Raw genomic sequence first — 14,762 nt, 5'->3', positions numbered from 1 at the left:
ACTCAAATTGGAAGGATAAAGCTTGATTCATTTAACAAAAAAACGTCGACTCTAAACTTTGCGTGACCTTAGATCGTTGCACAGAATATTTTGCGTGTTCCAAAATGACAAAATTTACATGTTTTTGACAGTCTGCAATTCGTAGTAATCTGGAGCGCAGTTAAATTTAGTGCAATACGCATTATAAGATGGTCAGCGTAGTGCAGCGTTAGTATCCAGATCAAAATTTTAGATACAGATTTCAATACAGATTTTTGAGATTTTAGCTCGATTGCTCGTGTTCGCCGGTTCCATCACGTTCACCGTGGTGGAATTGGCTAACGCGCCGTTGTACCGAAGCGGAGATTGCAGGTTCAAGTCCTGTCGGTGAGCCGTTGTATCTTTTTCGAAATTTTCATGATATTTACGGCTTATGTTCTTTCGTTCTTTGATAGTTCATGTTTCTCTAATTTCTTTCATCACATATGAAAATGTGAACTCTTTATTACCAAAACTAAATGGCCGAATTTGACAAAATTTCTAGTTGAGGGCACTATTTACCAAATCAATAATTGAAAAAATAAGCACCAAAATGGTTATTATGAAACATGTTTATTGAAAAAACTCTTTCTGAAATGTTTTTAAAAACTAATCTTTTTTATTTCCATACTGTTTTTTCAATTTTTTAAATAAAACTACCGAATTTTACTGTACAGTTTTTTTTTTTCAATTTTATAATCAACTTGCCGGATTTTTTTTAATCAAACTTTTTAAATTTTTAAGACATATTTTTAACAATTGTTTCCTTGTTTTTAAATTCTAAATTTTCGTGTTCTTCAACCATTAGCCTTTAACTCCAAATTTTAAATAAAAAAAAACATAATTTTAACCTTATGTTCTTTCAGGACCCAATATTTTAATCAAAAGAGACAAAATACTCAGAGCTTGTAATTCAAAGCTTAAAACCCTGCGATTGAAACTTTAAAAACTTTTTATTAATATTTTTTATATGAAATCATATTTTTGGATCGATCATGATTTTTAAATTAATCTAAAAAGTTTGAAAAATTGTTCTAAGTAGCAACTTTCAAAATAAATTTTAATACGCAGTGTTAATAACAAAAGTTTTGAACTCATTGTTTTTAATTGTTTATCAGTTTTTATCATTCACATAATTACTCATTTTCTAACATTTCTTTGTCAGTGTAGTTGAACATGGAGGATTTTACTTTATTAAAGGTTTTATGTCTGGCTTCTATAACTGGCACTTTTAAAATAATTATAAATATATTCTTCTTTTCATAAAATTAAAATAAAACATCAAACATTGAATAAATTCTGTTCAAAATTCATTTCTTATTCAGTAATTGGTAATTCACATTTTAAATCGTGATTAAATATTTTTTGTTCAAATTAAAAAATTACAGCGGAATTTCTCACTAAACTTCCAGTTAAAAATGAGGAAAAGAATTCCAAATTTAGATGAATAAAAATTAACAATTATTATCATTTTCCTAACATCTATTCATGCTAAGTTTTGTACAAGATTTGACATTTATTTTAGAATTCAGATATTTTTTAATTTTAAATTTGCTAAGAAATTCTTTTGAAACTAATTTATTTCTTTCTTTCTTGACTTATCGAAAATTTGAAACATTCATTGTAATATGTTTCCAAAATTTTGTTTATCAATCATTTTTTTTTAGTTTTTGTGTTAAACATGAGTGACAAATGGTGTAAGAAAACCCTTTCCTTTTCAATTGTTTATTTTTGGTATTGTTATTAATTTTATCTAAATTTGAATTTTGAAAACCCCCCCGGAAGGGTCCATCGCACGGGCCTGACTGGTTACATTTTTTGTACTTCAAAGTTATTTTTTCGTTCTACATAGTCACTATTTGGTCACTTTTTTCGGTCCTCAAAGTCACTATTTGGTCACTTTTTTTCAAATTTTGGTCACTAAAGTCCCTACTATTTCATTGTCAAACCGCTACCAGCCCTGAGTGTGCAAAATTTGGTTGATTTTTACCCAATTTAAAAAAAGTTATACCCTGTTGAAAGTGTTCGAGTAATTTCGTGTTCGCCCTTTAGTCGTGTGCCATACAGCGGTGGAACAGAACCATTGGGTTGAACTACTCGTTCCGGCCTGTACTCCATTAGAAGGTTGTTAACTCTATATGCGATATTTAATCAAATGCGGAAGGCCTGCTTCGTCTACCCATAAAATTTATCAAAATCGTTCACCATGTAACTAACCTTTTTGACTCTATTAATGTACCTCGATATATCCCACTTGTTAGGAACGTGCGAAAGTCATTTCTTTGAAGAAAAAGTCTCAATTAAACACAATTGAGAATCTAAGGCCTATTAGCATACTGTGCGCCTTATCAAAATCTTTTGAAAAAGTATTGAAAGGCCAGATATCCGCATTCATAAATGCCCACAATTTGCTCACTGAGACTCAGGCAGGTTTTCGTAGAGGCCAAAGCGTGAAAGTAATTCGAATTTACGACTATCTTGTTTCTGCTGTGGATAAAAAAAAATGAAATGAATAAATGAAGATGCCGAAAGGGTAGCTACATAGTGCTTTGGAAATGGTCTTCTAGTGAATCAAAGCAAGAGCAAGGCTCTGTATATTACGAAATCCAAAAGGCATGCTGCTACTGGTGCTCTTCCTAATCTGGTCATGAACGGTGAGCAAATTCTTTCCATGAAAACTTGCTATGGGATGACCTAGTCATGCAACAACGCGGTAAAGTCTACGGTTGCTTGCACTCACTTAACAGAAATACATTTTCCGTTTAAGTTTCAGTGTTCATGTCAAATTCAACTGTTTGAGTGCATCGAAAGTCATTGAACATTTGGACTGGATTATGCTGAACTTTCATAAATTCAAAGAGAAGTACAACGGATCCAAATTACGGAACGCACATCGGCTAATAACCATGCAAGTTTCCTGAGACTAGAGAATCAGGCCTTTGTTATTGTTTCCTGAGCGTCCTAAGTTTTCTAGGTGGCTTTCGAAGGGTAAATCGGAACTATAGAGAGGTCAACTCCTATTTCACATAGTTCCTTGTTCAAAATGCGTGAACATGGAAAATATTTATTTATTCTACCGAATATGACACCAACATATGCCAGGAACTTCATGGTAAAGATAAACACTATCCTATCCTACGGAAAACATTCAAATGCGTCCTATTGAAGGATTTGAATTTGTAAAAAAAAATTCCAAAAATGCTACTAAGTATTTACATACTTCCTAGCGCTTGAATGCTGGCTGAAACTTTTTGTTACTATAGAGCAAAAGGTATGTGATGTTCAGGAGAGCCCTTCGAACAGTCACATAAAAAATTGTAAGAAAACTAGGTCATAAAAAATATATAAAAGAGGGTTTTAGAAGCTGGAATTTTAAAGACGTGTTCCAAGATAAAGTATTAAAAGCTACCGGGTTGTATCCGACGCATAAGTACTGATAGTTAAGCTGCTAATGTTAGAGATTCGAAATAAATAAAATTTCAGGTCAAAATTAGATTCAACCTACATATATCTACTGACATTAATTGGGTTTGGCAGTCGAAACTGACATTTAACTTCCAACACGTCGTCCAATTTTTTCACTGTTTTTTTTTTTTTCATTTTCAATAAAAATCGCTCCTGATTCCTTTTCAACGTTCAGAGTACCTCTTTTAGAGTACGACTTGAAACATTTTTCGTTTCTGTACAGTATAATCCATACCCACACTTTTCCCCTCCTTAAGAAATTCGTTGTCACTAATATTTTTCTTTTTTTAAAGGGTACCGAATAATCTCAAAAGATTCAATCAACACATCCGCCCACTTGAGATACAAGACTGAAATCCATGTGAGCTTTAGATGCATTTTTATTAATTAAGTTCGAATTCCGTATTGTTGAAAAAGGGGGAGCGGTTTCAGATATTTAAATTATACCAACGATGTACTTACATATATACATATATGATCGAATATACTAAACACTATAAAGGGGACAATTCGGCTACGACCAGAAGAAAACAAACAACAACGCGGGAAAATAGATAGATATCAGCAGCAACACGAGAAAAGGGTCTATGTTCATTTATGACGTTTCGAGAAAAACGCGTTTGAAAATTTTGCAATCTTTTTTAAATCGCTAATTAAAATTCACGAGGAATCTCCCAAGTCTTTATGGTCAAAACGGTGCGAAGGATCATTTTAAATATGTTTTTATCGATACGACGGTGTTATCATGAAAAAATAGCCCGCAATTGTTTATAGACCCTAGCTGGAGTATGAAATTCGTCTTAATGTTTTATACACCCTTCGCTTTGTACTGTATGTCTCATATGTGTGAGTGAGATGGAGATAAAATTTCCCCTATTTTTTGACAAAGGCTTATGGTTCTCGCTATAGGAGTGAGTGAATAGCTTTCCGCATTCTTCCCCTTTTAATGTTTTGCATCTAGACCGTTTGCTTTGTTGTGGAGTAAAGGGTGTATAAAACAATCTGTGTGAGGATAATGACATTTTATGGCTCTAAATTTTTTAGACCCTTTACTCAAACTGCGTTATAAATCTTACGAAAACTGAAAAACTAAAAACGGTTTTTGTGTTAAGTCGAGCTTATATTGGGCTATTAGAATCCACTGAAAACCGGTTTTGTTTACTTTGTCTTTTATACCCTTTTCACATGTTGCTGCTGATATTTTCTATTTAATATCTGTTGTGGTGGCAAACGCAAAATCCTGGCGGTGGAAATCGAAGCCAAAACAAAACAACAAATTCGTATAAATCATTCAGTACAATATTCTGAACAGCTTTTTTTTTTGCTTTATTCCTCTCTGTTCAGCTAAAATTAGAATCCGTTCCTTCGGCAGGCTGTTCTGTTCTTCGACTTCGACGTTTGCTGCCGTTTTCTGTGCGCGCCTTTTTTTCGTTGGCATATTTGTGGTGTAAAGCACTGTGGTAAAGTTATCAAACATTGGTTTGATCAATTTATATACTAATCAAGGTGAAATGTATGTTTTCCTATCCAGTTGAATATTTTTTTTACAAAAACATCGGCCTTCTCAAACCACCATAAAATTACTGCAATAAATAGATGTACAGACCCGTAGAAAAAATCGACAAATGTGTCAGTATGTTGCCAGTTGTTCTCTACACGCTCTTTTTTTTTAACTCAAAATTAAGTATGACCGAGGTTCAAAACATAGTTCGATTCTATGAACTTAAAGTTAAGTACCCTTTTTTCCTCCTTGCGATGGATCAAAACGGAGTTCGAACTGCGAACTCAAAATTTATCCCTTTTTTTCCTTCGGCGAGGGATCAAAGCTGAGTTCGACCTTATGAACTAAAAATTGAACTCTCTTTGTTGGACTGAAAACACTTAGCGAGTTCAGTCCGAACCGGAACAGCAACCAACGAACACGTCGCAAAATTATGTCGTTCCGGAACAATTACCGGAAGACTATGAAGGAACTTCATAATGAAATGCATGTTCACCGTGTCAGCGTAAAATTCTGTCCCTCATTGTCATCATATGGTGAGCGGCTTGGAATGTCCGGAAACTTCCGGATGTTGTTTACTTCCCGTGGGAAGTAAAGTTTTCTTTGACCGGGAATGTCAAAACTTTCCACCGCTCTGTAATTGCAATGCAATGTACCGGAACAGCAACATCCGGGTACAACAAATTTTAATCATCCTTTAATTCCCTGAAAATCAGCTACCCTCGAAAAAAAAGAATAAATCCGAGTTCGGCTGCCGAACTTAGTATTGAGTATGCCTATCAGAACTTAGTTTTGCTATTGCCCAGTCAAACTCAAAGTTGAGGGAAGCCACCGAAGTGCTGTTTTGAACCAAAACTACTTAATTTTGAGTTTAAAAAAAAGAGCGTGTACTTTTTTTACTTTGCCTGTTGACATGTCTTGGCATCCTTCGGGATTAAATTTCGGATGTCCGAATTGATTATTGGGGCAAAAATACGAAATTGAAAACAGTTTGATTTTTCAAAATAGACGAAAAGTGTCAAAGCTCGAAGAAAGAACTTCGTCAAAGTATTACAATATAATTAATGAAGATTCCAATTTTTCCCAGTTTTACTAACCTGATGAACGCGCCTCCTCATGGCACCCCGCCGCCGGTTCAGGAATGGCTGATCTTTGGGGACGAGCCGGCGGGTCGAGTTCTGCTGCATCTGCTGCTGGGAGGAAACGCTGTTCGTTTCCTGGTTCCATCGGAGATCGATCTTGACGTGCAACCGGCCCTGCGGTTCCAGATCCACCTGTAAGTAGAAAAAAGGTTGCATTTTATTAGTACATTCTATACTTTCTTACTTATGTTGCGTCTGACTTAGCGAATCATTTTTTCAAGAGTATCTATCATAAACAGGGTTGCTAGCGATTTTTCGTTTTGAAATTCCAAAGTTTTTCCCGATTTTTCCCAGGTTTTTTCCCGGTTATAAATGATGATTTTTCCGATATTTTTATACTCGTTTTTTTATTTAAAATCATAACGAATAAAAAAAAATCAATATAAAAGGCTTCAAATTTCTAATAATTGTATCCCAAAACTTGTTAACCGATTAGAAATCATGGCAAACACTTCGGCGTCTTGAAACACGTAGTCTTTTTGTTTCAAATTTACAGGCTTTCATAATTTTTTTAAAACAAATCTAACGAACTGGGCATCTATTCGTTGTTTTGCTCCACAATTTCAATAATTTTGCAAAAAAAAAGTCCGGTTAAATTGATCTTTTTTTTTTTTTTTATGGCGTTTAAATAGCTCGGGGAGCTGACGCTGGAAATGAAAATTAGAATAGTTTGGAGAAGAAAATTTAAAGTTTAGAGAAGGCAGCGTAGAATAGTAAGCGATCTTGAGACGTTGGTTAAACCATCAAGCACTTCATTATATCCATGGAATATGGATAAAATGCAGTTCAAGATAATAAACCAACCCCTCCCGATACCAGTTGGAGGAAGGACATGGGCGGGTTCGAGACTGGCCTCTACATACTCCCCACGCATCTAACTACATTTAATTTTTGTGTTATTAAAGGAATCATTTTAACTTATCTTATATGTTTTTCCTTCCTTCGTCGTCGTCTGTTGAACGTCTGCTTAACGTAGAATGAATTAAAAACTTAACACTTGCGATGTAATGCTTCCTTCCTCAGACCAATTAAAACGAAATACACAACAACAACAACATTTAAAAACCAATATTTTTTTCTGATCAAAAAGAGGTGTAACTCTGCTTAAAAACGTCTCACGCAGCCAAATTATTTGCTTTTTGCATAAAATAATTTTATTAAACCTCTTCAAGTGAGAGTGTAATACCTCCATAGGCTAGAGTCGTTTTCCTGACTAGACCAAGGAAGTTAGAGAAAATAACACTTTTGTACCATATTGAAACTTACTCAGAAAACTTCGAAATGATGCATCAACTGGTGTCAGGTGGATTTTTATCAAATACATATTGAATAGTTGAATTCCTAGATCACTTAATTCATTTGTATGTATGTAAATCATAAATCAAGTTATAACCTAGATACTAGATCTAACCAATTGGGATGAATTCAGTTCGGACGAACGATATAAGGAGTGTATTGAGATTGAGCTTGAGCTTGAGTTTAGATAAACCGTACATTTCAGTAGTTGTTACTCCGTGATTGACAAGAACCATCAAAATTGTACATAGATCCAAATAAATGGGGCTTGGGATTAGCTTACCATTTTCCGTGTACACGTTTCGAAGGTTCCTTATCTTATATGGTCAATAACGGCGCCGGCCACATCCTTACGGTTCATCGGGGAAAGGGAAGGATTGTTAGTTCGACTTCCGTTCCAACTAGAGACCGAATACAACTCTAAATCTCCACGGTCGTCACAGGGAGGGTGGTTTGTTAGTGAGGAAGGTAAATAAGATCTGGATTCCCGTTGGGAAGGAATGTGATCAAAGCAAAGTTAAATATTGAATGATCGTCGCGTCGCACACTATCGAGTACATCGCGTTTTTATTTAGAGCAAATAAGTCCTAACGTGGCATTGTCATATACGTTCAATGTACTTTGCACCGGTGAAACTCACCGAATTTCACCGCGCGCTTAAGACGAGAAAAGCAAAGCGTTCTAACGTAGCACTGTCATACTTGGCACATGTGCAATAGACTGGCCCAAATTTGTATGGGATGATTTTAACAACATTTTTTTTCAACGCGGTACCCCCTAGGTTGGTGACTTTAGGTGAAAAAATGACTTTCTGAAAGTTTCAGGTCATTCGCGACATTATCAACGTTACAGTTGGCGGATCGTTATTGAAAAACTTATCCGGTACAACTGTGTTCGATGTTTACTCTTGGGCTCGAACTTACGGACATCTGCTCAGTAGACAACAGACTTGCCATCTGAGCTATATCACAAGCCCTGAAATTTGTATGGAGATTTTCGGCAAAACGTATGAAAAAACGACATACTTTCACTCTTTGTGTTCTAAAATATGTTTCCAGTATGCTAGAAAGCTCAGAATTTCAGGAATTGTAGTTCAAACAATGATGAACATGTTTGTAGAATATTGTGATAAGATACGAGTTGACGGTGATGAATTATCTGCATTTGAATGTGTGATTTTTTCGCATTTCATCGATATATCGTGAACGGTGTATAGGTGGATTATTAGTACTAACTTGATAGCATTGTCACACAATGAGAATAAAAGATAGAAAGTTTGTGTCCTCGGCAAAGTCTTAATGCTCTACAATAATGTTTGGCAGAGCTGTTTTCGCAACTTTACCGAGGACGCAAACTTTCTATCTTTTGGGATCGATTGCATCCCTGCTGAAATGCTAAAAGCCGACCCTGCCTTGTCAGCACAAATGTTGCATCGTCTTTTCGCTGACCTCTGGGATACTGCAACATTCCCGGCCGACTGGATGCAGGGTATCCTCGTAAAGGTCCCGAAGAAAGGAGACTTGACAGAGTGCGGTAACTGGCGAGGCATAACGTTGATCTGTACAACCCTCAAAATACTCTGACAAGGGGATCCTGAACAGGATCCAGGAGAAAATCGACGCTACACTCCGACGGCAATAAGCTGGATTCCGATCCGGACGATCTTGTGTGGACTACATCACAAAGCTACGGACGGAACTGGAACAAATCAACGAATTCCAGGACGCTCTTCTGCTGGTGTTCGTTGATTTCGAAAAAGCATTCGAACGACTTAACCATGAAAACATCTGGGCGGCTTTAAGGCGACGAGGAATCCCAGAGAAACTAGTCCATCTCATCGAAGCACAATACTAGACATTTTCAATCAAGGTCTTGCACGACGGTGTCTTGTCCGAACCAATCCCGGTAACTGCTGGAGTGAGACAAGGATGTATCTTATCACCGCTACACGGAAAAAAATTGCATGGGCTTTTCAAATACAGAGTCATGATAATTTTACTATATCCATCATTTAGTATTTTCAACCATGATTTAGTATTTTTTACCGAAAATCTGGGCGATAATACTACGACATAGTATTTTTACTATCCGAACTTTGACAGCTCGTAGTAATTTTCTCGTGTCTTAATTACCATGCGGATGATATTTTGATATTACACAATTCGTGTTCTTGAAATTACTATGCCCATGGTAATGTTGAAACACCGTCATTTGTGTTGTCAAAAATACTATGCGCATTATAATTCATAGTAATTTCACTATGTGCTTCGTTCGAGTGTTTGTTTTTTGAGGGTCAGCCGTTCGCGATTTCGGAACGCGAACAAAAATTATCGGATTGTCGGTTTGTCGGATCGGGAAATGTATTCCCTCAGGTGAGTAAATTGTGTTTTTTTTTTTGTTACTTCTAATTAACTGCTTATGAAATATGCTAACAGAACAATTTTCCTATATTGTTGACGAAAGATTTCCCAGATTGTGTCGACGACCAGCTGGAAAGGACCTCAACGAGCCTTTGAACCAACGCACCCGGAGCGGGACAGCAGATTAGTCTGATCGGAAATTTTTCAGGTTAATGAGATTTCGTTCTATTTCATTCACCAGCGGATAGGCGAATTTACCATTTTTTTTTCAATTCCATGTGTGATACTGTTTTTTCTTAATTTATTTAGTGTCGGCGAATGCGCTCGAGTTCCTCAACCTCCCTCGATTTCGGATATTGAACAACGTCGGAGGACATTGTGACGAAAGCTGCTAACCGGTGAGCTGGTCCACTGTTTGCGGAACGCAATTTCAGTACATCTGCTGGGCCGTTAAATGCTGGCTTTCAGGTGAGTGAAATTGTGTTTTTATTTTCTAATTTTTCTACTGCTTGTTGAACAAGCAAACTGAACAGTTTTTGTACCTTTTCGTATTTCCTATAATTAATTGTTTCCCTTTTTTTTCATTTTCATTTCAGACGCTAAGTGTGATGCAACCCCTGTGCCCCATTCGTGGGTGGTGCTACCACCATGAATTGAAATATAAAGAAAAATAATATAAAAAAATAAAAATTTTAATTTGTAACAAATTAATTTTATTTCGAGGTCTTTATACAATGTCGCATGGTAATTTTGTGATGTATATCATGATAGGGTACTCATTTTAATGTGTTATTACGATAATGAAAAATTGCAATTTTACTATGCTCGAAGTAAAAGAGCTCATTCTATCATTCACCCTTATTCTGGTTTACGGCGTATCTGACTTTCGTTCGAACGGATACTTTCGATCGAATTCGAAAAAGCTATTCTTGTTTTCGTTCGAACGCGATACGTTTGATGTTGGTGTTACCAGATCATGTTCGAAAAATCAAAGAACTCTGATTGGACAAAATGACGTTTCTCGTAAGAAAATTTATGTAAACAATTAATGTTTTGTTTCTTGCGTTGAAATTTATCAAACTGGTTGGAGCACAGAATTTTCGATTGTGTTTTTGTAATTTTGGTTTTATGTTTTTTATGTCGAGATCCACGATAGTCAGGGTGGAGGGTGTCAGAAAAGTGGAGCCGATGGAGCTGATTCCGCTGATTCCGTCATCGGTAGTAGCAGCAGCAGCAGCAACTAGGCCCTACCCAACAACCGCAGGTGTCCTCGAAATTCGAAGCAAAAATCAGCAGGAATTGATTTCAGCAGCGGATCTGGACCGGCATCATTTGATTCGATCTCCAAGTGCAGTCGTTACCGAAGCGGATTCCTAGATGGCCAACCCAGGAGCTGTTTCTTTTCATGGAGCAAGAATCTGTTTTCATTGCCAGTCGGTGGTGATACTGCATTCGCTGCCAATCCTTAAAATCCCACCCGTCGCCATGAGGAAGAGGGAACATTTGATAGACAAGAAGTACCAAAGAAAAATCTAATTTACTCAATTCCCAAAATTATGGTGAAATATAAAAAAGTTTTTATTATTTTGAATCACTTATCTGTCCCTAACCGGGCAACTCCACTGCCTTTTCCTTTGAAGGTTTGAGAATCGCAACATCAGACTCGTGTTTTTTGTTTGTTATAAAACTAAGAATAATTAGAATGTTCCGTCCATTCAATTTTAAAGAATATAATTTGGTAGCATTGACTCTTTGAGTCCCAATATCGGTGTCCAAATTCGCCAACTGCTTTAAAACGGGCATGGTTCGCAGCAACAGGCTCGCGTTTGACAGTCCATAGAAAAAATACTTTCGATCGAAAACAGGAATGCCATGTTTTGTTCGTACGAACGATGTTCGAAAAATCGAACTGTTCTCATTCGTTCGAACGAAAACAAGAATGCGATATGGCAAAACTTTCGAACGAATGCCATTCGATCGAAAACGAGAATAAGGGTGATTGACAATTTTACCATGAACGTAGTCAAAATTACTATGCGCAGCCAAAATTAACACAAAGTAAAATTACTATGTGCATGGTAATATCAAGAACAAAACATTATTGACTCAAAAATATGGTTGCGTGTTGTTCATTTAAACCACGGATCTAGTAATTTTACTATGCTTTTTTTTTGTGTGTACTTTTTCTAATCGTAATGGATGAGATTCCGACTGGATCGATCGACTGTGCACCGAACCGAGGATTGCCGTGGAATCCTTCAACGATGGAGCAACTGAACGACCTTGACCTGGCTGACGATATTGTCTTGCTCGCCCAAACACAACCGGATATGTAGAGCAAACTCGACGACCTCACCGAAAGTTCCAAGGCAGCAGATCTCAAAGCCAATGTCGGAAAGACCAAGTCGATGGAGATCAACACAGGAAATCCCTCCAGTTTCGTGGTAGCTGGGCAACAAGTTGAGAAAGTGGAGTGCTTCCAGTATCTTGGTAGCCAGATAACGCCTGATGGTGGTACCAGGAAAGACATCGAAATCCGGATCAGAAAGGCCCGATTTGCGTTTGCGAGTCTCCGAAACATCTGGCGGTCACGCCAGATCTATCTACGAACGAAAATCCGAATCTTCAACTCAAACGTCAAATCCGTATTGCTGTACGGGTGCAAAACTTGATGCACATATGCGGTAACGACGCGAAAACTGCAACTATTTGTAAACCGCTGTCTGCGGAATATCATCCGCGCTTGGTGACCTGGCAACTGGATCTCAAATGAGGAACTACATCGCCGGTGTCATCAAAGAGCGCTAGAAATCGAGATTCGGGAACGTAAGTGGAGATGGATTGGGCACACGCTGCGGAAAGATGAAAACGAGATTTTCATAGAGACGCTAGATTGGAATCCAGATCGACATCGAAGAAGAGGCAGACCCAGAAACTCGTGGCTGCGAAGCCTAGCCGCTGAAATCCGAACTGTCGAAGAGAATCGTGGCTGGGACCAGGTGAAGACGCTGGCTCCGGATCGTCAACAGTGGAGGTCTTTTTCCACGGCCCTATGCACCGGAGGATAGGCGCGGGATCATTAAGTAAGTAAGTAAGGGTGCTTAAAGAGCAGCATTTGACAGAAATATTACGGAAATAGTCGAACAAATTCTCGATTCGCCCCAATTTACAGGAGTAATAAAAATACCACAGTTAAACTACCTTTTCTCTAGATAAGCTTTGTGAATATACCACTCAAAAATCGTTAAACCACCCCACCCCTTACGTGATAATTCGTGATACATATTCGTACAACGTAATGCTAAGTTTATAAAAACCTTTATCAAGTCTTTTTTGTTTATTTTAAGCAAACTTGGGTAATGTTTTCAAATTATAAAAAAGATTCAAACTTGCATACAGACTTATATTTTCATATAATTATTATTTTCCAACATAGGCATGCCAAAGTCTCAAATGGAGTATTAGCAAATCCTTTTGCATCAACACGTAGTAGATTACATTAACTGGATATGTAATCTACTACACATCGCGTTGTCCTTTTTTTATGATTTTATTGCACCCTGTAAACAGAAACCATTGAAAAAGCTAGTGGCGCATTTTCTATCGATGCACAGACTGGCCAAGCGGTCGCTGGTGATAGATGAAACATCATTCAGTGCAGTGGTTTTCATGATTTGAACATGCAACATCTTTTCTTGAACGAATATTTGAAGGTTTTTTGTCACGTGATCAATAATTTCTGGCATTTGACTCAATAGTTGTTTTCAACAGATTTCTATAACTATCTCAAAGTTTTCAACAATGAGCTACCTACTTAATTTACACCGTTTGAACTTCACTTGGTACGACCTTTCAACGGCAAATAGAAGCGGGAGAGAGCGAGAGGGAACAAAAAAAAAAAGAAAACCTAACCATTGTTGGTGTAAAATGTCACACCAAAGTAAGCCGCCCAAGACTGACTGACACAGGTTCCTCTTCTATTCCTGCCTCCAAGCATCAAGGTTGGGCTTGTGTCGCGGGGATGCGCAATTCGAAATCACTGGAATCTAATAATAGCTGTCTGGGGTTTGTTTGTTTACATTTTTCGCATTTTGCGACGTACATATCCTTTCATATCAGTCAGTCGTTCGGTAGGTTAACCCCATCCCATTTGCCAGGTTGATGTTGTTTTTGTACATCACTATTGTACATTTTATATGTGGTGTCTGTCTATTTCTTTTACCGCGTTATGAATCGGCCAGCTTTAAGGGAAAAACAATTCCGATCATACATAGGCTGTCGTGTTCGACGAAAACTTACTGGACGAATCGTCGTTGGATATTTTTTAAAGTAATAAAGTAAGTGAAAAAAATGCTCAAATATGAATAGAAAGTCCAAAAAGAAGAAGGATGCCTAAGCTAAGCAGTTCCTATCAACATTTATTGATTAAATGTACCTTTTGGCACCTTGTCATTTGTCTTAAAAATCTGAAAATTACTCTGTGTCCTATACCCTAGAGCTCTAAAATTTGCTTCTAGTGAAAATCTGTCTTAAAAAAATTAAACTTACCCAAAAGTCCTGCTGTTCGGATTCGTTTCGCGTCATAAGATCATCGAACGGGATCGTCGCGTTGGCCACAAACACATCGTTGAACCCCTCGTGGAATATCGTCATGCCCAGCACGCTGGCATTCTCCACCTCGTGAATGAAGCTCTCGTTCCATACCGGATCGAATGTGCGCTGTTTCATGGTGGATCGGTCTGGAAAAGTAAGAATAGATAAATGATTAATATTTTGAAAAATCAGTTAAATGGTACATTTAAAATGAGGAAGATGAACAAATTGGTGACATTGACTTCTCTACGGTTTCTATTATTCCAGCTCATAATTCTCTTTAAAAATCAGAATTAAAATCTAGACCATGGGTGGCCACACTATGGCCCGCGGGTCACATTTCGACCGCGGCTATCTTTTTATGGTCGGCGAAGCTCTCACCTAATT

General features: G+C 37.3%; 1 protein-coding gene and 1 long non-coding RNA gene across 2 annotated transcripts in view; one reads left to right on the top strand and one right to left on the bottom strand.

Moving 5' to 3' along the window:
* Nucleotides 1–6,045: 6,045 nt before the first annotated feature.
* The window catches only part of LOC129759774 (protein kinase C-like), a 41,587-nt gene continuing 32,870 nt past the window's right edge, over nucleotides 6,046–14,762 (bottom strand). Inside the window, exons 3-4 of the mRNA XM_055757295.1 lie at nucleotides 14,331–14,521; nucleotides 6,046–6,258 (exon numbers count right to left, since the gene is read on the bottom strand). Of these exons, the coding sequence (XP_055613270.1) occupies nucleotides 6,046–6,258; nucleotides 14,331–14,521 (404 nt within the window). The remainder of the gene's footprint in view (nucleotides 6,259–14,330; nucleotides 14,522–14,762) is intronic.
* On the top strand, nucleotides 9,617–10,449 carry LOC129759773 (uncharacterized). Its single transcript, XR_008740230.1, has 4 exons — nucleotides 9,617–9,794; nucleotides 9,886–9,990; nucleotides 10,092–10,250; nucleotides 10,379–10,449. It is a non-coding gene; the product is annotated as an uncharacterized LOC129759773 (long non-coding RNA).

This window comes from Uranotaenia lowii, unplaced genomic scaffold (assembly GCF_029784155.1).
Source record: "Uranotaenia lowii strain MFRU-FL unplaced genomic scaffold, ASM2978415v1 HiC_scaffold_270, whole genome shotgun sequence".
Taxonomy (NCBI): domain Eukaryota; kingdom Metazoa; phylum Arthropoda; class Insecta; order Diptera; family Culicidae; genus Uranotaenia; species Uranotaenia lowii.
This window is presented reverse-complemented; position numbering and strand designations above follow the sequence as displayed.